This window comes from Lygodium microphyllum, chromosome 3 (assembly GCF_053477565.2).
Source record: "Lygodium microphyllum isolate KBCC chromosome 3, Lygodium_microphyllum_v1.1.10, whole genome shotgun sequence".
NCBI lineage: Eukaryota > Viridiplantae > Streptophyta > Polypodiopsida > Schizaeales > Lygodiaceae > Lygodium > Lygodium microphyllum.
The window spans coordinates 171,386,624-171,407,865 of record NC_141137.1 but is presented as its reverse complement, the minus strand read 5'-3'; the positions used below and the strand labels follow the sequence as shown (position 1 = coordinate 171,407,865).

General features: G+C 41.7%; 1 protein-coding gene across 4 annotated transcripts in view; it reads right to left on the bottom strand.

The window, feature by feature from the left end:
- Positions 1-21,242, bottom strand: part of LOC148039178 (uncharacterized) — a 72,647-nt gene that overhangs the window by 26,190 nt on the left and 25,215 nt on the right. For all 4 annotated transcript variants that reach the window (XR_015690365.1, XR_015690366.1, XM_087675072.1 and 1 more), the window contains 4 exons: positions 18,089-18,169; positions 17,924-17,994; positions 17,683-17,786; positions 17,535-17,599 (listed from right to left, as the gene is read on the bottom strand). Coding sequence is in view for 2 of the 4 variants with exons in the window: in XM_087675072.1 (XP_087531198.1) it covers positions 17,535-17,599; positions 17,683-17,786; positions 17,924-17,994; positions 18,089-18,169 (321 nt within the window). In the remaining 2 variants the exon portion in view is untranslated. The remainder of the gene's footprint in view (positions 1-17,534; positions 17,600-17,682; positions 17,787-17,923; positions 17,995-18,088; positions 18,170-21,242) is intronic.

The following is a 21,242-nucleotide window of genomic DNA, read 5'->3' as shown; positions in this document are numbered from 1 at the left end:
GCAAATAATTAAAATTGGGGTCTTTTCCATCTCCATCAAAGCGGGTGAAGACCAATTGATTGCCCGAATCAAGGAGCAAACCAGATTAAAGACTTGCGGGTCATTTTGAACGACAAGGGGAGTTGGAATACCGAAAGGGATTGGGAGAAATCCCATTTTACATCAACTTCTTCTTCAATTAAGTTAAATAAATACCGAACGGGGCACCAGTTTTGGGGCCAACAGGATATCCAATGTCCAAGATTATATGGTAAAGTGTACTTTTCAGTTTTGTGAATCTGTTAATTGCCAGTCAATATCAGTGTCCTAGTGAGGCACTCCTGAAGATGAAGTGGCCAATGAGAGACTACTATTCAAGAGGCAAAAATAATCCCTAGATGACTGTTGCACACATTGCAGGTCAACAAACAGCCTCCTCAACTTCTTGATAGAACTAGAGCAGTCACTTGCCACTTACAAGGTTACTTGGTTGTGTAGGCCCTTGTAGCTACTACTTGCAATGAGGAAACTATTTCTTTTAAGGGTGTGCTTAATAGGATAAGCATAGAATGGCAGCCATATAGACACAATTGTGCTTCATTGAGAGAAATAGCATATGGGAGTTTGTAACTTGCCTACTCCCAAGCGTGTTGTGGGCACACAATGGGTCTACAAAGTTAAACAAAGATCCGATGGTAGCATTAATTGCTACAAGAAGATAAGGCTTGTTACCAAAGGGTATGCTTAGCAACTTGGGATTGACTATGATGGCACCACTTTCCCAACTTCACGTATGACTACTATTCATAGTGTGATTGCTTTGGCTGCTCATTTTGATTGGCATGTGCATCAATCAGATGTGAAGATTACCATTTTGAATGGTAATCTATAGGAGGAAGGTTAATGTCACTCAACCTCCATGCTTTGTTTGAAAATGGTCACATGGCAAGGTGTGTTTTTTACAAAAGGTATTATATGCTTCAACCAAGCACCTTAGACATCGTATTAAAAAATACATGCTCATTTGATTACTTTTGGTTGCAACAACCCTCACACTGAGAGCACACTTCATGTCTATAGGAATGGAGATGATATGTTGATTCTCATGTCATATGTAGATGAAATGCTATTGATTGGACCCCATGAGACATAAATTGCAGCCTTAAAGTCTAAGTCACACCACTCATTTGATGTTACAAACCTTAGCAATTTACATTACTATCTTGGCATACAATTCCTTGTGGTAGAGGTGGATAGTATTTTGAGACAATCCAAGTACATTGGACAACTTCTTCACCATTTCCAGTTGCAACATTGCAAGTTTATCTCTACACCCATTGCATAGTTTTCATGCGTTTTGGAAATGTGAGATTCGGAAACTGGAAGAAACGGAGTTTCGGAGTTTCGGCCATTTGAAATTTTGGTAGAAACGGCATTTCGGAGAAACCAATAAATTATGATTAAATATACATATATATACACATACTAAGTATACTAGAGACTAGAGTCACTGGTGACTGAACAATCTTAACTTTTAGCACAAGAATCCAACTTCCAAGACCCATGATTTAAATTTCACAAATCACATTGCGCAGCAATTTCACATAGTTATCAATTTCGCAAGCTGCAAATCACAAGATTAAAGAAATCTTAAATCACCTAAAATAACTTACAATATTTTAAAACAAAAGTGTAACATACTAACATTATAACATCTGTCATCCAAGAATCATGATCAAAACTTAAAAGTTAAGTGTCAAGTTCATCATTCATGAGACTCATCATTCGTCACTCATGATAATACAAGTAGTCATCAGTGACAGATCATAGTACTAAGTAGATACATGATACATCAAGATTCATCATTCATCATTCAAATTTCAAAAGAAGGCCACCTAGATTCTAGAATCTAGATATATCTAACATCAACAAAAGCCAATTTAAAGACTCAAGAGTCAAGACTACAAGCTATAGCAATGATCATATGATGTATCATGTGAGTCGTGACATGTCTCAAGAGTCAAATATCAAAGTAAGATAATAGATCTATGAGATCTCAAAGAACTGATAACTTCAAAGTTCAAACAACAACCACTGGCCAGCCATGGGAAAAAACATAAGCAACTGACAAATGTCAACAATGCTCAACATCAACGATAAAATCAAGGCTCAAGGCTCAAGCATCTGTAGCAACATCATCTAAGCCAATAGAGGTGCTATCATCCTGATCCTCCTCTGGCTCATCGCTATCCACATCAGCTGATGAGCCAGAACTATCAAAAGCCCCTGAATCTGCTAGAGCAACTGAAGTGCTAGCTCCATCTATGGCTCTCTGACGTTGTGAAGCAGTCCTGCTGCGTGTGATACAGCTCGGGGCTATCATCTCCTGGTAAAGCATGGTATATATGTCCCACTCCTCTAGAGTAATGTCTGGAACAAACCTCACCTTCTCTATGTCGATCTTATCAATATTTACCTATGTTTATTTGACATAGAGATTTAAAAAAGTTATCATCTTTAGATTCTAAAATTGGCATTCAAGAGTCAAACTTCAAAGACCATAAGCTATTAGAAAAATATAAATATAATCACCTGCGCAAACTCGGGATGAATATCATTTTTCTCAAGCAATTGGAGGTTGCAATGGAAAAAGAACCAACCTCTCTAACTGAGCAGTGGTAAGTTTATTCCTTTTCTTTATCTGGAAAAGGACCCAAGTACTCCAATTTATCTCACAAGGACCTGAGCTACAATCTTGTGAGAGAATCCGTATAGCAATGCGTTTCTATAAATCATCATTCAAATAGAAACACAGACGGAGCCATAAGAATCTAAGATTCAACTTTCAAGAATCAAACTACGCAGTGAATGCCAGTGATAATAAATTACAAATATGTGATTAAGTATAATTATTTAAACAAATCTTGGGGTTGCAAATTACCAACGTGGGCGCACAATTTTCATACTTTTCCCACCATGAGACAGGTTGAAGTTGAGTCTCTCTCAACTTCGCAATCTCTCTACCAAAATGCAAGCTCTCATTGTGGAATGTCAAAAGATCATCCTCAATCCTTTGAAGCATTGACACATCGCCACCTGTCACCTTTATCATATACTCCATGAATCCCTCCTCTAGCTCCTCACACTCACTCTGCTCATCATCTCGCCAAAGAGAATGCAAGACATGGGCCACTACATGAATTGGTCTATGAAACCAATTCCATCTCCTCTCCCATACAGCTACGATTTGAGCAGTCCTTAAGATGTCAACATTGAAGAAATGTCAATTCAAGTCTCAACAATAGTTATTCAAATTTCAAAATTCACAAATATAATATCAATTTGTAAAATAAAGACTCAAGAGTTACTTATTCGAGCGAAAAAAGTTATTTTTTTGTAGAGCCTCTCCTATCTTATCCATATACTCATAAAGAAGACCCATAGTGCAACCCTCCATATCGGTAATGCATAGCACTGTGTAGATAGGATTGAGAGTTCTCACCATAGCCTCCACATCTTTCCACCAAGTATCATTCATGACATTGCACCGAAATGCCATGGTCTTTGGATAATCATCCTCATCCCACTGCATGAACTCATCAAACCATATAGTACGCACCAATTCCTTGTGAACGTGCACCAATCTCTCAAGCATAATGAAGATGTAGGCAAATCTGGTGGTGAAGGGTTTTAAGCTCAAGGTGACTAAATGAGCGAAATATGGTAAGAACCTTGGGCCTCCTCACAAAATTGACCATACTTGTGGCCATGTTGAATATGGTTTCAATCCATTGAGTTTTGCCTATATCCTCAATTAAAAGATCAATGAAATGAGAAGCACATGGTGTCCATACAATGCTTGGAAACTCCTCCTCTAACATGCTGCCCATGGAGATACAATTGCTTCCATTATCAGTCACAACCTGCACAACATATTCACACCCAATTTTTAAGATGATATCCCGAAAATACTGCCATATAAATGCACCTGTCACTGCAAGGCCTGGCAAAGAGGCATCAATGGCCTTCACAAACATAGTGCCCTTATAGCATGAGACCATGACATTATACACATCTCTCCTACGAACGTCAAACCATCCATCATACAAAACGGTGCACCCATACTTCTTCCATGCATCTTTCAATGGCTCTAATTGAATCTCAATGCAAGCGTTTTCCTTCTTGAGCTCCCGTGAGCGTAGTGCCTCTGAGGATAGGCCCTCCCATTCACATCCAATGCAGCTGATGGCTTTTATGGTTCGCCTCCATTGCTTTGTTTTAGCCACATGGAAGGGAATAGCACATCTAATGAACAATCTCATCAACTCTCGAGTTGCCTCAGCTATGGCTTGCTTTTACATAGCAGCATGTATACTACCCTAAGTAATGAACCTCTAGGAGCACCTGAAATATCAGGCTGAGACAAAGGAGTCCTCATCACACGTGAATTAGAGACCGAGGCTGAAGCGGATGCACTTGCAACAGGATTTTATGCAGCCCTCCTTCTCTTTGACGGTCCAACCACACTTATGCTACCCTCTTTTGCTGAGCTATGGCTAAGTCTTGGTCCTGTTCTGCACCAACTGACAGAAGATCAAGCTGTTGCCTCCTTCATAAATCAAGAGAAAGCTTCACATCTCTTGGCACATTTGCACATAAGTCTTGGTCCTGTTCTGCACCAACTGTCAGAAGACCAAGCTGTTGCCTCCTTCATAAATCAAGAGAAAGCTTCACATCTCTTGGCACATTTGCACATGGAGCTGTGTCTCTTCTTGGCATATGAGCAAGATGGTCTTTGACCCTAGTGACACTTCCTTTTTTCACCATGCCACAATAAATACATTTCCACTTTTTAGATCCACCTGACTCCTCATATGAGGTTATGAGAGTAACATGGCGTCAATTAGGATCAGGAGCCATGGTATTTTCTTGGTTGCAAGCTGTCCAAACATCAAACAAATAACACATAAGGCTGTAAAAATTTGCACATGGCTGGCAAGACAAAATTTTTCTTCTATCTTGGCTAAAAATTGCAAAAATTCAGTTCTGAAATCTACATGTGCCATGAAAACAGGCTGAATGTTCACAAACAAATGACACATAAGGCTGAAATGTGTGCACACAACTGGCAGGACAAAAAATTTCATATATCTTGGCTGAAAATTGATTATTGCAGGCATTCAAGTCTGAAATCTACATGAAACAGGCTGAATGTTCACAAACAAATGACACACAAGGCTGAAATAGTGCACACACAACTAGCAAGACAAAAAATTTCATATATCTTGGCTGAAAATTGCAGACATTCAGGTCTGAAATATACAGGAAAACAAGCTGAATGTTCACAGTTGAAGGTTACCTTTCACGAAGAGAGCTTTCAGCATTACTGACTGATCACGGGCTGATGTGCAGCAGTTCAGGCACGATTGCTTCAGTTCGAGTAGGTGCAGTAGTAGGAGAGTCCAAAACGAGCAAGGGAAGAGACGAAATATGCAGACGACTAAGAAACGCAGCCTGTTTTGGGGGTTTTACCTTGCCCATCCCTTGTCTAGCAGAAACGCCTTTTCCCAGAAACAGAAACGGCCGTCCTGTTTCTAGGCACCAGAAACGCCATTTCTGGAAACTATGATCCATTGCTACAAGCCACAATTTTACACTTGAAGATGCATGAGATCTATTTGATACCCCTCTCTATCAACGGGCTGTTGGCTGCCTATTGTAACTTGTGCAATATGTGGCCAGATATTCAATTTTGAATTTCTTAGTTCGCACACTTCATGCACAACCCTAGGATTTGGGGATTTATTTGCCATTCCTTGTATACGTTCACATCATTCACTCCAAGGGGGTTTATTACACTTACAATGTTTCTCTAGTTGTTTTCATGTGAACATCGACAAGCACATTTTACCTTCTCGCTAGAGAAGGCTATCTTTCCCGTGTGAACAACCTCTTAGGGTGTGGTATTATAGTACCTTAAGGATTGCACTTTCATTCAACATTCCTCACATATTGGATGTGACATTTTCAGCAATCTCTCTCTCTCTTGTTGGTCACTGTTGAGAGAATAGAGTAGAGTAGTTTATTATCGTCCACGGAAGGCCAAATTATGACCCATGGGACCTTTCCAAATATACAATGATTCTCCTCCCCCATGGTAGGAAAGGGTAGCTACAGTGAAAGAACAATCTATGCAGCATGGTTCTCCTGAAAGCGTAACATGCGGGTGATGAGAGCCCCTAACTTCGATATAGGAGTAGTGGTCAGAAACTAGTGAAGTGGTCCCTGTAAAGGGATATCAAAGTCAACCCGTATTTGTGCATATGTTGAGCATGTCATAATCATGTGCTCCTCTGATTCTACACTCTGTAGTCCACATAGCTTGCATAACCTCATCTCTCTTGCTTGTCCACTCCATCCACCTGTCTCGATCAATAAAGTGTGTGATCAAGTTCGATGTCGTGTAATACTCCGTCTAAATACCACTGAGAGCGGGTTGGCTATGTATGGCTGCATGTGTGCCTCTACCTGTATGTAGGATTCCCAACATGAAGGATACATATGCATATTGTAATAAGCAAGTTTGCCATTTGCTCCCTTGCTTTTATGTTTTGCTTTATATGCTCGTAAGAGGTCTAATTGAAATGTCTCCATGCATATATCTTCGAATGCCATATCTAGATATCTATCCACTCCCCACCCTTTAAACCATTTTCGCATATCCAACACCCATCTTGTTGAAAGCACTTTACTTTTCCACGTTTTCTGTAGGCGTGTGCTAGCATTCCATGCTCGTTCGGGGAGCCTACTGTCATCCATTTGACGTACTCGCATTGCATATCTCAGTCCTCGGATCATAGCATGTACCTCAATTGGCCTACGGCCAGTTTCCAAAAGCATAAGTACATATGGTGTGGTGCTTTTGATGCCCAAATGTCTACGAATAAAAGCTTTTTGCAACTTCTCAATGTTGTTCCATGCAGATGAGAAAATGCTCCCCCCCCCCTACACTTCCACTCCATATAATACCGTTTGTAGAACATATGCATCAAAAATCATATAGCGTATTTTCCAGCATTTAGTATCTATACAGTTGCAGTTGTTTTCAAAGTAATAATACTTGCTTTTCCTTGCCGCTAATCGCCGCTCCACACATGTATGTCATCTGTGGTGCAAGTATCTCAATCCCCAAGTATTTGAAAGTAGATACTACCTCTATAGACTGTCCTGGATAATGTACTTTTGGTGGAGTCTTTGATTGCTTGGTGCGTACAGCCATTAGCTTTGTTTTTGATACATTCACTATCAAACCACCATCTTGACAAAACCGTTCAAGAATCCCCATGAACTACTGCATACGTTTCCCAGTATATGTAAAGAAGACCACATCGTCTGCATAAAGCACGAGCAAGATGGCAAACATACCAATATGCGGGCTTTTGGCTTCCTCTTCATTCATAGCCGTGAGAACTATTTCCTCTAGCTTATCAATGCATAAACCAAATAATGTAGGGGAGAGAGAGCAACCTTGTTTGACTCCCATATTACTCTCAAATACTTGTAACAGCCCATTGCGACCTTTGAGGTGGCACACCACTCGTTGATATATTCTATAAATTCCCATGCATAGATCATTTGGGACCCCTAATTCTTGCATTCGTTGCCATAAGCCAACCCTTGGTACGATGTCAAAAGCCTTCTTAAAATCCATAAAACAACAATACAAGGTTACTCCCTCAAGTCGACTCTCATCCATAAGCACACGTAAAGTAACCAAATGGTCTATGATGTTATGACCAGGGCGAAAACCTGCTTGTCCATAAGCTCATTTGTTATTACTTTTTGCCCCTTTACTCAATTGCATTTCCAAGATAGTGATGAATAGCTTTGCCATGGTGAACTGACCATAATCGTGCGGTAGTTTGTGAGTAAATTACAATCTCCTCCCTTATACAGCAGTTGTATCCAATTCTCCTACCATTCTTGGGGAAAACCATATGCAAAAGCATGATGTATCACATGCAACATAAACAGTCTCATCTCCTTTGTTGTCCATTTCAACATCTCCGCATTCAACTGCAAAGTATCACATGCTTTTCCATTAGCCATCTTGTTGAGGGCTACCTCCAATGTTTCTAAAGTGAACATAGCACTAAATGGCTGCGGATGTACATCACATTTGATGGGTTGTACCCCTTTATACATGTAAAGTTCTGTAACAACAATAGCATGTCAGCATCTGTAAAATCCCCCATAACATTTGACCATTTGGTTTGCAATTTTCCCCATGCTTGCCTTGGACATTTCTCAAACTCCCTAGCATCTTCACTTTCTTTGGCCACTACATATCGTCATCGCTTTTTACGCATAAGAGAGAGAGAGAGAGAGAGAGATTAATGCAATTAATACGATTACATATTACGAGAGAGAGAGAGAGAGAGAGAGAGAGAGATTCATGCAATTGATACAATTACATATTATACGAGAGAGAGAGAGAGAGAGAGAGAGAGAGAGAGTGTGTGTGTGTGTGTGTGTGTTTAAGCATGTGTGCGCACATACATGCACCAACATGTAGCTAAGCATCAACCCAACAAAAACCATTGATGCAATTTTAGTTGCTATGGAGACCCTTGTACAAACATAAGGCCATCTCAACAATTTGATTGTGATCCATAACTTCTACAAGCCCAGTGATCACAAGTGACTTCACTTATTAAACAAAACCACGGATAAAGAATTTGGACAATAGTCTCACTACTTCAAGGCTAAATCCAACATCAGTACTCCATGTTAAGAATTTGCATTTGGATTTTTCCACACAGCCATGGACCATTTGCTTGTAAGAGCAAATGAAGAGGTAGAAAACGTACTTTCAACATGCTAGAAACAAGTATGTAGAACACAAGAATCCTCCTTGCCACAAATCCAAACAGAGTAAATGATTGGCCATCTATTGGAAGGTGACCAAAATGAGTGTAAGTCTAAGAGGTGCAACTAGAGATGCATTCCATATGATGGTTTACGAGGGCTAGCTATCCTCCACCATTTGAATGTACCATCCAATTAGATGCAATGTTTTGTCAAAGTAAATGGCATGCCATGAATGGCATTGGCTTTGTCAAAACAATAAAAAGAGAGACCTACCAGAGCATCATTGGCTACCTTACAGAGCAAAGAGGAGAGACGGCCGAGGTGCAAATGGACAGATCAGGGGATGTACATCACCAAAGCAAATATCAATGCTATGAAGGAAGCCAGATCAATGTACAGGTTACACGCAAGAACTTCTTTCTGGACTCAATTTGGTGACAAGATTAACAACTATTCTTTTCACACATAGGGCTAAAACCCTCTAGACAAGGTGTCATGAGGACATGTATTTTTGAAACCTCACTTACCATGTGGATTAATTTTTAATCACATGGTTAAGTAAATGTTGCACATGTGAGGTGTAACTAGGATTAGAGTAAATTTACAAGCCCAAGACTCCAGGAAATCACGGCATGTCAAAGATAAAAGTTGCTATAAGTTATGTTGCACAAGTACTTGGTGGTATCTAGTGCCAATTGTTAGCTTGGGTCATTCATAAGTGCCAGTTGGTGACACTAGAGAAGTGGTGTTTAATGGTACCTAACGCCAATCCGATGGTCAAAGATAGTACAAAGACAATCGGTAATGAAATTTATCTAGTCAATTTAATTATTGGACATTCATATTAATTTTCCGAACACCGAGATAATTATTAGATTAATTTTCAGTATTCAAAGACTGAAAAATAATATTTAATTATGTATAATGCTCGAAAATATAATAAGAAGGCTGCCACTTGGCAAAACTTTCCCATGCAAAAGGGAAAAACGTTTTTCCCTCCAGGAGCAAGTGATAATAGCCCAAGGTTCTTCTAGTGCAAATGACGACCTACAAAAGGGGGCAACAGTCTTTCTGGTGATCCTAAGCTGTAGGTGACAACTTCCATGGTTGTTTGAGCAAGGAAGTAACAATTTTTCAATGTTTCTCCCAATGAAACTCTAAAATTTCTCTCTACAACATTCTCTCTCATCTTCTAGCCTTTCTAACAACTTGCTTCAAAAATTTACAGCATCAAGATCACCAAAGACCAAGAAATTTCAAATTTCTCTGTGGTAAACCCTAATCTGTTGCAAAAATTAGGGTTAAGAAGTAGCCTCAAGAAGCATGTAAAAAATTGGCAACTCCAAGACTTGGATTCAACAGGGCTAAAGCTGTTTTTGAACAAATTCAAGTGGAGGGACCAGCAAATCAATGAATTTGGGGCATTTTTCCATCTCCATCAAAGCGGATGAAGGGTTTAGAAGCAAACTCGAAAAGCATTCAAAAAATTGGCAGCTCCAAGACTTCGATTCAACATGGCTGAAGTTGTTTTCAAGCAAATTCAAGTGTAGGGACCAGCAAATCAATGTATTTGGGGCACTTTTCCATCTCCATCAAAGTAAGTGAAGGCCAATTGACTACCCAAATCAAGGCACAAATTGAAGACTTGGTCATGATTTTACACAGCAAGAGGAGTTGGAATACCAAAAGAGATTGGGAAAATCCCATTTTACATCAACTTCTTCTTCAATAAAGTTAAAGAAATACCAAAAGGGGCACCAGTTTTGGCGCCAACAAGGTGTCCATTGTCCTAGATTGTGAGTTGATTTGCATTTCTCAATTTTGTAATAAATATTACTGTTGTAACTAAGTTGTAATCAAGGAATTACCACCCATCCACAGAAGGCATACTAGTTTCACAAGGTGTTCGGGACTCTAGAGAGCCAATGGATCCATTGCACAAGGCCCATTGCCATATCTCTTTTCATGGGCTTTCAATTTTCTTGAAGAGTAAGCTATGGGATGACCTTTTTGCATTAGTACGCATCCCAATGCAAGAGAGTTGGCATTCGTGACACCTTCAAATTCCTTACTTAAGTCAGATAGCCTTAAGATAGGAGCAATTACCAAACTATGCTTTAGTTGCTCAAAGCTAGACTGTTCAATTGGCGTCCAGTTGATGGCAACTTGCTTTTTGAGTAGGTCTGTAAGAGGTCCTACAATTTGAGCAGAGTTTCTAATGAATATTCTATACCATCCTGTTACACCTACAAAACTTCTCACTTCCTTGATAGTGGTTGAAGGTGGCCGATCTTGAACATCTTTGACCTTGGCAGAATCTATTGATTTACCTTCAGCAAACACTATAAATCCCAAGTATTCAATATTTCTTTTAAAGTAGGCACGCTTCTTCTTCTTAGCATACAGCTTGTGTGTTCTCACTATCTCTAGGACAATGAAAAGATGTGGTTCATGATCTTCTTCCTTCTTAAAATAAGTTAGAAAGTTATCAAAGAATACAAATTAGGACGTCATCAAAGAATACAAGAACAAAGTCATCGACATGAGGTATGAAAATGTCATGCGTTAACCTCTAGAAGGTAGCAAGGGAATTTGCACACATGTCAAAGCACAAAGCAGAATCGGGAGCACTTTTATCATCCACACCAATTGCAGGTACACGCAAAGATTGAGGCTTCGTATAAAAATCCCTACCTTTGGCACTTTGCATTGAAAAGTCTCAGTAATAGGGTGAGGAGAAGGGTGAGCAGGAGTCAAGATTCCTCTCTCTCTCTCTCTCTCTTCTTCCTTTTTTTTCTTTATTCTCTTTTTCTATTCTCTCCAAATGGCTCCCCCTTATTGTTCTACTAATGACAAAATTCATGACCCTAGTTACTTAACATGGAGTGCTCTTATGAAAGCATGGTTTATGCAAAAGTGGTTATGGTATATTGTTTTTGGAACTCTTCAACATCCTGACCGTTTCACTCCTCTTCAACTAATTTTGACAAGGACAACTATTAAGAAGCTATGCTCACATGGGATAACGATGATGCCCATGCATATTATACTCTTCTTTGTTGTATCTATCATGAGGACACGTGTATTTTTGAAACCTCACATAAGATGTGGATTAATTTTTAATCACATGGTTAAGTAAATGTTACACATGTGAGGTGTAATTGGAATTAGAGTAAATTTACAAGCCCGCAACCGGAGGAAATCACGGGATGTCAAAGATAAAAGTTGTTATAAATTATGCTACAAAGGTACTTGGTGGTATCTGGTACCAATTGTTGACCTAGGTCATTCATTTGGCCATAAGTGTCAATTGGTGACACTAGAGAAGTGGCGTTTAATGGTACTTAACGCTAATCTGATGGTCAAAGATGGCGCAGAGACACTCGGCAATGGAAGTTGCCAAGCCAATTTTTTCATTGACCAATCATACTATTTTTCTCGGCACCGAAATAATTATTAGATTAATTTTCAGTATTTAAAGACTGAAAATTAATATTTAATTATGGATAATGCTGAAAAAACCATTTGGGAAGGGTGCCACTTGTCAAAAATGCCCATGAAAGACTGAAAAACGTCTTTAGAGGTTGGAGAGAGGCATTTTTAGGGTATTTAGCCTGCAAGAGAGAGGAAGGAGATGTTGCTGGCCTGATTTGCAGCCATTGGAGGACCTTCTAAGGCAGCCAAGGGCAGGAGAAGACCAATCAACAACAGGTGACAATATCTACAAGCTGTTGAGATAGGGCAGCAGCAATAAATGACTGAATTTCTTCAGTTCTTTACATCTACAAGCTGTTGTGGCAGGTCAGCAGCTGCATTTGACTGATTTTCAGTCATTCTTCACGACAAAACTCTGAATTTTCTCTCTCTATAGCTTTCTCTCTCATCTCCCAACCATTTCACAGCCTTGCTCCGAAGATCTCAGCATTTGGACCCTTGGAGGCTGAGAAATTGCAAATTTCTCTGCTGTAAACCCTAATTTCTTGCTGAAATTAGGGTTTAGCAACAGCCTTCGAGAAGTGTGCCAAAAATTGGAAGCTCCAAGACTTGGATTTTTCAAGGCTGAAGGTGAATTTCAGCTGAATTCAGGTGGAGGACTAGCCAGCTATTGAATTTGGGGCATTTCCATCGTCTTTGAAGTGGGTGAAGGCTAATTAAGTGCCCAAATTAAAGGGCAAATCAGATTGAAGACTTGCTGGTCACTTTGGACAGCAAGGGGAGTTTGGATTGCGAAGAGAATCAGGGGAATCCCATTGTAAATCAGCTTTTTCTTCAATAAAGCTAAAGAAATACCGAAAGAGGCACCAATTTACCAAAAGGGACACCAATTTTGGGGCCAATCGGGTGTGCATTGTCCAAGATCAGTAGGTAAATTTGTATTTTCAAATTTGCATTTATTATTTGCTGTTGTAATTAAGTTGTAATCGGGGATTTACCACCCATCTACGGAAGGAAGGCTGGTTACAATATCTATAAGGAAGTTCTTCCAACCGTCACCTCTTGCAAGATTGCTTCCCTAATATGGGCGAAGCTTCACATGTTGAACAAGGCTCCTTCGACTATCTGTGCAGTTACCCTTGATGGTCAACTCCAACAAATGAAGCTTGAGCCGAAGGATACTATCCAACCATTCTTATTTCATATTACACAAATACAAGATCAATTTCAATACATGCAGTCTATCCTTCCAAAGGCTTCCTCTTGTGGAGACTATATTCTATAAGCTCCCTTCGGAGTTCGATGGCGTGGCCAATACTTTGAAGGCCCAATGTTATTGGCACCAGTTAGCTTTACACATATGTTGTTGATGCTACTTGAGTATGAGGAGTCTTTACAGTTACAAGGGCAGCTTCCATCCCAGTATGGTGGCTCAAGTGAGGCCTTTGTAGCTTCAAAGAGAAATGACAGAAAGAAAAAGTCGAATGCCCAATGCTATCACTATGGTAAGAAGGGTCATTTGCACAAGGATTGCAAACAATTAGCGGCTTCAAGGAAAAAGGAGCAGAAGAAGTAGCACGATGCAAACTTCACTGTCGAGTCATCCACCTCCTCTAGCTCTGGCTCGGATCCTCCAGCCAAAACCCAAGGCTAATGTGTAGAAAGGATCATCTTCTTCAAACCAAGGGAAGGGCTTGGTAGCCCCTCCTACTTTCTAGTGCAAGTGATGCAATCATCCCTCACGACTCTCCAATGCTAGAGAGGGAGTGTGAGAGGGTGGTGAGGTGGGGCAAGTGAGCCTTGTTGAGCTAAAAATGCATTATCTTCACTTAAACAGCCCCAAAACATGCTTAATTAATAAAGAAACCTTGTTTATTTAAAAAGAAATGCATTCCTAGAGAGTGTATATATCCCATTAACACAAACCCACTTTGGAGGGGCCAAACTGTCTATAAATAGGTATGTTGCCCTCCATTCAGCCCTAATCTCGTTTTTGCAAGTTTCAAGTGTTTTCAGCTTACTGCCCACACCCCATTCGTGGAGGACATCACAATCCAAGCTGTCTAGTACAGTCTTCACTCATTTGGCGCCTATTTCCACTCTGTCATTGGTTTGCTGTTGTTTCCAACCAGGCAACTGTTGTTGTCCATCATCCAGTTGTCGTACAGTCTGCCACATCAGCATACTGCTGCGTTTGCAGCCCTTGCTGCCGCCCTACAGATTTTCTCTCTCCTCTCAACTATTCTTAAGGATTTTCTCTCCTCAATCTACATTTGCTGTTTTCTCTCTCCTCAACATGTTGTTTTCTCTCTTCTCACCTACGTTCTTAGTCCCTCTCTCCTCATCTACGTTTTTAGTCTTTCTCTCTCCTCATCTGTGTTGTCTTCCTCTCTCCTGCACTTTCGTCTGCATCAGATCCAGCCTTTCTTGGCTACGTTTGCTGGTGTTCGACACTTTAAGGTTACTTTGCTACAATTCGGGATCCATTCAAAGTACAACAGGCTCTCCAGCTCATTACCCTTGCCCTGATCCTTGAGATACAAGAGTTCGAGGTACAGTATTCATTCACTACGTAGTGTGTTTGCTACATGAGCATTGTATATTCAGTAGTTATATCACTTCATTCATTCTCTGTATTCATTGTCTCTGGGTTACCCTAACCCTAATTGTGTTCTATCAATCCGTGCTTTGTCATACAGTGTTATTTGTGTTTCTGTGTTAGGGTATTTTCTTCACAAGCCTCATCTATATCGGTATATAGATGCACATGTTCCAAAGAGAGACTTTCCTGACGCATCAATTGAAGTCTGGCAAGCTTTGAAATCTTGGAGCTCGAATTGACTTCCAAGTTCATGATGGGCTATTACTTGATAGAGAGCGAGATTGGCTCCTAGTCTAAGCTCACATGAGGGGACACTTCGGCAGTCTTGGCCAAAGGCACGAAATCCATATTCACATATGGTCAAAGGCATTTTCGACAGGATGATCATGTATGCTACTACAAGGCATTGTTGATAGACACAAAGAGGTACTATGATTCTTCTCTATTTTCAAGTTCTAGTACGATCAACATGGACATCATGTTCTCTCTGAGGCACCTTGGTGGTGTCTTAATCACCCACAGCTTGAGAATTCATGGTCCTGTTATGGTGCCCATTGTTGTATGAACTATAATGACTAATTATCATTGTATCATTGTCTGTCCATGCACTGCCGATGAGCTTTGACCTTCCCTTGGTTTCAGCCCTGGCACCACCCTTGTGAGATGCTCGCCAGGCCTGCCCTAACAAGGCTCTCCCCATAGACAGCCTAGGACCAGTATTAAGGCTGCCCAGACACAAATCTTCCTTGCAAATCTAGCTGCCTCAACCTGTCCCAAACCTGATCCTTAAGTGTCCCTAATCAAGGGGTGTCAAAGGGGATAAACCACCCTACAAAAAATTGCCTTTGCAATGTTAGCAAAGGATATCTACTCCATTCTTCCCTGGAGTGGTGTGCCAGTGGAACTAATCAGCCTTTCGGGCATCACAAAGGACCACCCCCTTGTAGAACCATGTGACTTCCACCATAGTCCAAGTCAAAGAGCATAAACAGAAGTAATCCCAAGCAATTGGTTAAGCTTTTCAAAAAGCAGTTGCTCCAAGAAGAACACCATTAATGCAGAAGTATTGTCAAATCATCAGGCCCTCACCTCCCCATCCTACATGACATGTATCGTGCAAAAGCAGCATAAAAAGGGAAAATATTCTCCCTGACAGGCATGTGTCCAGGGAGTGTGAATTCCTCAGGCTACCTTCACAAGCATCATGGGGAGAAAACAGGAAGGAACAACAGTCTACCAAACAGCCATTGAACTACAACTAAAACAACCTCCACACAAGTAATATGTAAATGAACAATGCTCACCACCTGCTTGCATGTGCTTCCCATCCTACTTCTTCTGTCAAGCATGGACAGACCATCATGGTGCCATGAGCTCCGAGTGGATTTGTGCATGTTGCCATGGCACATGAAAGAGAGTTAGTTGCCACTTTTGATATCAATGAAATGCCCACATAGATCTCTGACTTGTACACATGACATGGCACAAGCCATAAAGTATAGAGAGAAAAATAAAGAGATAAACATCAGACTCGCCTCCCAACTATAGAGCCAAACAGGCTCACCATTGACTAGTAGTGTATAGACCTCCAACTTACAGACATGACATGTCACAGGCTATACATACAGAGGAAAATAAAGAGATGGACATCAGACTCACCTCCCAACCACAGAGCCAAACAAGCTCACCCTAGACTAGCAACATAACAGCCCAAGCTCCCATTGCAAGGACTGACATCCCATTATCCATACCATCATGCTACGCAATCCTGGGGTGTGGATGGAGCTGCCTAGGGTCTAGAGTCCAAGTATAGGTCTCGTGAGAAATGTAGACCGAATAATCCCCAAGTCCTTTTTAAAGGACTCCTGAACAGCCCTATCTTTTGGGTACATTCACGTTACAAGATCTCTTAACCATCCTAACTTTTGGGAACAGCTATTCCAGCCCTTAGGAATGGCTGGAACGTGTCCCAGGACCCCTCGACCCCCAAAACGGCTGTTTCTATTCCTTTTGGCCTGAATCATACTGTCATTACTGTTTGCCTAGCTCATTTCTACAACCTGCCCCACAACCTGCCAAGCAGCCATTCATCAGCCTTAACCATGCATAGTATCATGGTGGCGTGGTACATTGGCAGCAAACTTATAGGCAGCTCACCAGTATCATGTGCAGAGGACAACTGCAAAATACAGGAGTTCGGTCATCATGCAACCATAGAAAGCTTTACCAGCCACACCACGATGTGTGACAGTTAAATACACCCAGCTGGGACCAAAATGCAGCACATTCAAGTCCAGTTGCAGTATTCACAGTGGCCATGATGTCTTACATGAAGGCATGCTCTACACAAACCAGTACTACTATTGACCTAACAAATCATAATACAGTTCACAGTACATATTGATGAATGCACATGGGGTCTGACTAACATGCAATTTCTCACATGAGATATGCTTCTACATTGCCCAGTTCGTGTGCTTTTCATTTACTACTACTTCAAGACAAGGACTTGGGCCATAATAAAGCAAGAGAAAGAGGATCACTCAATATACAGGTTGTCTATCGACTGTCAATACATATTATGCACCTGGTATTGTAAGGCAAAATAGCACTGTTTAAGCATATAAACAAAGGTTTCTACTCTCACCGGGTAAGCACTGCAATTATGAAAGCAAGCAACACCCTTAATTTTCCTGCAATATCAAGAAGTGCCTGCATAAAAGTTCAGAATCAGCTTTACTTCCAGCAGACACCAAGTCCCTACATTTCAAAGCACTTCCTGCACAAAAAAGCACCTGCATACCACAAGCAGTTGCAAGTGACGATGTTGGATGGAAAACACGGCAAGCTATCTTTGCCAGTACACATGGTTTGATATTATAAGGATGTCGAAAACGTCCTACACAAGGAGCATGTTTGACTGAAAATTTGTCCTAGAGTGCAACTTTATTGCTCAAGTCTACAACATAAGCACCAGCAGTCTGGAAAACATCAAAATAAAAAGTAAATTACAAGCCAGAAAGAGCTGCAAGTTACCTTGCATAATTGCAAGTGGTGTCTCACCAATTGCAATAATGTCCCCAGCTTTAGCATGGCTTAACACATAGCTGCAAAAAGATCCCAGGTTGCAAATACAGCAATTTAAGTGATGCTCAAAGAACCAATACTTACCTCCAATAAAAAGGCAAAACTATTTCATACCGTTGCAATACCAATAGTGGATCATCCATGTGGCAAAGTAGGTGTGTTCGTACCGGAAGAACAGCCCCGTTATCTCCAAATCTGCATTGTGCTTGTAAGACAAGGTTCTCTAAAGTAAAAAATCTTGCACACCAAGCTGAAAAAGAGAGATGCTCTGGAGCATACAGGCCTAGAAACATGTTCCCTGCCCCTCTTTAATGAGATCCAGAATAATTATTCACAAAGCACAGCTCACCCAAATACCCCAAAATATCGATTTGAAAGTCTTCAAAGGAAACATCCTACCTCTTTCTATTAAGAAGAGTGCTAGGGTTTGCACTAAGGACACACAGAGTGTACGACTACGACAAAAACACAAAGACACAGACGCAGACATAGAGGACAAAAACTCAAACCCTAAACGCAAAACTCAAAACTCAAACACAAACAGAAGAAGGGAGAGAGAGAACACAACTCTGAAGTGAATGAATGCTGTGAATGAATGTAAGAGTGTACAGTGTGCTCAAGGGCAGAGCAATGTCAGAGTGTGATGTCCACCGAAGACAGATCCCAAGTCTCTGACCACCAGTCGGAGTGTAGGAGTGCCAGAAACACAAAGACACAGACGCAGACATAGAGGGCAAAACTCAAACCCTAAACGCAAAACTCAAAACTCAAACACAAACAGAAGAAGGGAGAGAGAGAGCACAACTCTGAAGTGAATGAATGCTGTAAATGAATGTAAGAGTGTACAGTGTGCTCAAGGGCAGAGCAATGTCAGAGTGTGACGTCCACCGAAGATAGATCCCAAGTCTGTGACCACCAGTCGGAGTGTAGGAGTGCTGAATAGCACACGCAGCAGTCTGGAGGCTGGAAACTGGTAAACGAAGCAGTGTACCACCGATTGGGGGATGGAAACTGTGCACGGTCTGCTGCAAACAGCTGGCTGAAACAGTGTCTGAGTGTGTCAAGGCCTGCAATGCTGAAAACGCAGGCTGGCTGACCCTGGAGATGATGGACAGCAGGCTGAACAGCAGCCTGGGACAGTCTGGAGCAGTCGCCAGCATCTGAGAGCTGTCGCCTACAGCAATGGACAGGCTGAAGATGATGTGGCTGCAATTGATGATGGCTAGACAGCAGATGGAGGCAGGCTGCAGGCTGGAAACTGGGCACCAACAGCAGCAGAGGGTGTGTGGGCTGGTGTAACCTACAAAACAAGGATGATTGCTGAATGGGGGCAACCTGTCTATTTATAGATATGGAAGGGCGCCCCAAAAATTAGGGTTTCCACTAAACTTTCTCGAACTGTTCCCCGTTTTAGGGTTTCCACTGAACTCTCTCGAACCGCTCCCCGTTTTAGAGTTTTACTATAAAATAGCATTTTTAGTGTGTTTTGGGGCTGTTTAAGAGGCTAATCAGCAATTAATGCATATTTTAGCTCAACACCCCCTCTCAGGCGCAAAACTGAGCCGAAAGGTTAGGCCAGCCATTGTGATGTTGATGTACCCCAAGGCGTCCCACCCCAAAGCAGCCAAGGCATCGGACAAAGGGTGCACGTCGGCTGCCCAATGGCCTACCAAGACTACAGAGGCGATGGTTATCTTACCAAGGGAATCCAAGTAGTCACCCCAAAGAGAACAGGGCATCGAACAAAAGATGCACGTCGGCTACCCAGTGGCCTAAGCCCTACAAAGGCGGATGGAACTACATGGAACTTTTATCTGTTGTTTTTTTTTTTAAATAAGTGTGGTAAATTTTATGGGATGCGGCCGATTGAGGAATAGTGACCCAGAATATGGGAGTAGGGAGGGTACACCCAACACATCACAAAACAGTACAAGCTAACCCATCCACTCAGGGTGTTGATGACGAGGAAAAAGAGGTGATGAGGTATCCATGTGATGAAGGAGGATGGTGGTGTAGTGACATCTGCCGCCGGTGGAAACAGCTTAGGATCCGCTCAAGTGGTGCTCTACACAATGAGATGCAAAGTATGCTACACGCTGAAGAATGCTTATGCAACAAGTGCCACTTGGACAATGTCCCTCATGGGGAAATTGTTCACTTGCCCAAGCGCCCTAATACAAAGATGATAAAATCATGCAATGCAAAGGTTAAGGTACAACAGGGGGAAGAAGCTGATGTCGAAGACAAAGTGCTGAAGCCTGTAGAATACCAAGAAGGGTAGGAACCCCCTCTCAACTTGGATGTAGATGCCGAAGAAGGAAGAGGAGCCTGATGTCGGTCTTCGTGTGGTGCCAAGAACCATAAGGAATGAAGAGGTGGAGGAAGCATCCCAGCTGGAAGAGCTAGGTAGAAGTCACCGCCATGATAGCATCAAGAGAGATGCTATACAATCCGCCTAGGGAGGAAAAGCCTCCATGCTGGTAGAAGAGAAAAACTCCAAGGATGATGAAACCATGAAGGAACGGCGCACATCCCAAGTCTCCAACCCAGGTAGGACTGGGCAAACCTGCATGTTAGCCCTACACTGAAAACAAAACTTGCAAAGGAGATCAAAGTCTGCAATCACAAAGGTCAGTAGTGAGATGCTCCAAAAACAAAACTAAACTAAAATGAAAAGCTAACTGAAGGAACAAGTGCAAAGATGCAAATGTGTATGTGTGTATGAGTAAATGCAGCAGAAGACTTAAAATGTAGAGACAAAAATCCTATGGGCCCGACTCTAAGAGTACGAAAAAAATGTTAGACTGACCTATGGTATCCGAAAGGACCTAGAGACGTGCTAGTCTAAGAAGGTGGCCACCATCACGTACGTCCAGTAGCAGGGCTCTGCCAAGGGAACACCTGACGAGGTGGGGAGGAAGGTGAGATAGATGCATGAAGTGCAACGGGATCGGAACCTGCAAACCAATCAACCAATCCTTTAAGAGTAGAGAAGGATGGCCGTTGAGGCTGTCCGAGTGCCACATGTCCAGCAGCTGTGGGGGCTAGAGGAGCAGATGGGGCAGCAACGGAAGGTGTAGCCCAACTGGACTGTGAAGTCGCAACGGTCTACTGAGGCTTTTTAGGTGGAAGACTTGGGGCCTTGGAGCAAGACTCCTCGTCCACATGGCCTGCTCTCTGGCAGTGTATGCAAAACCGGTTTTTCTTAGGGAGTTGCTGCCAGATAGGTCTTGATTCTTTGGTTCCATCGGAGGAAGAGGAGTCACCC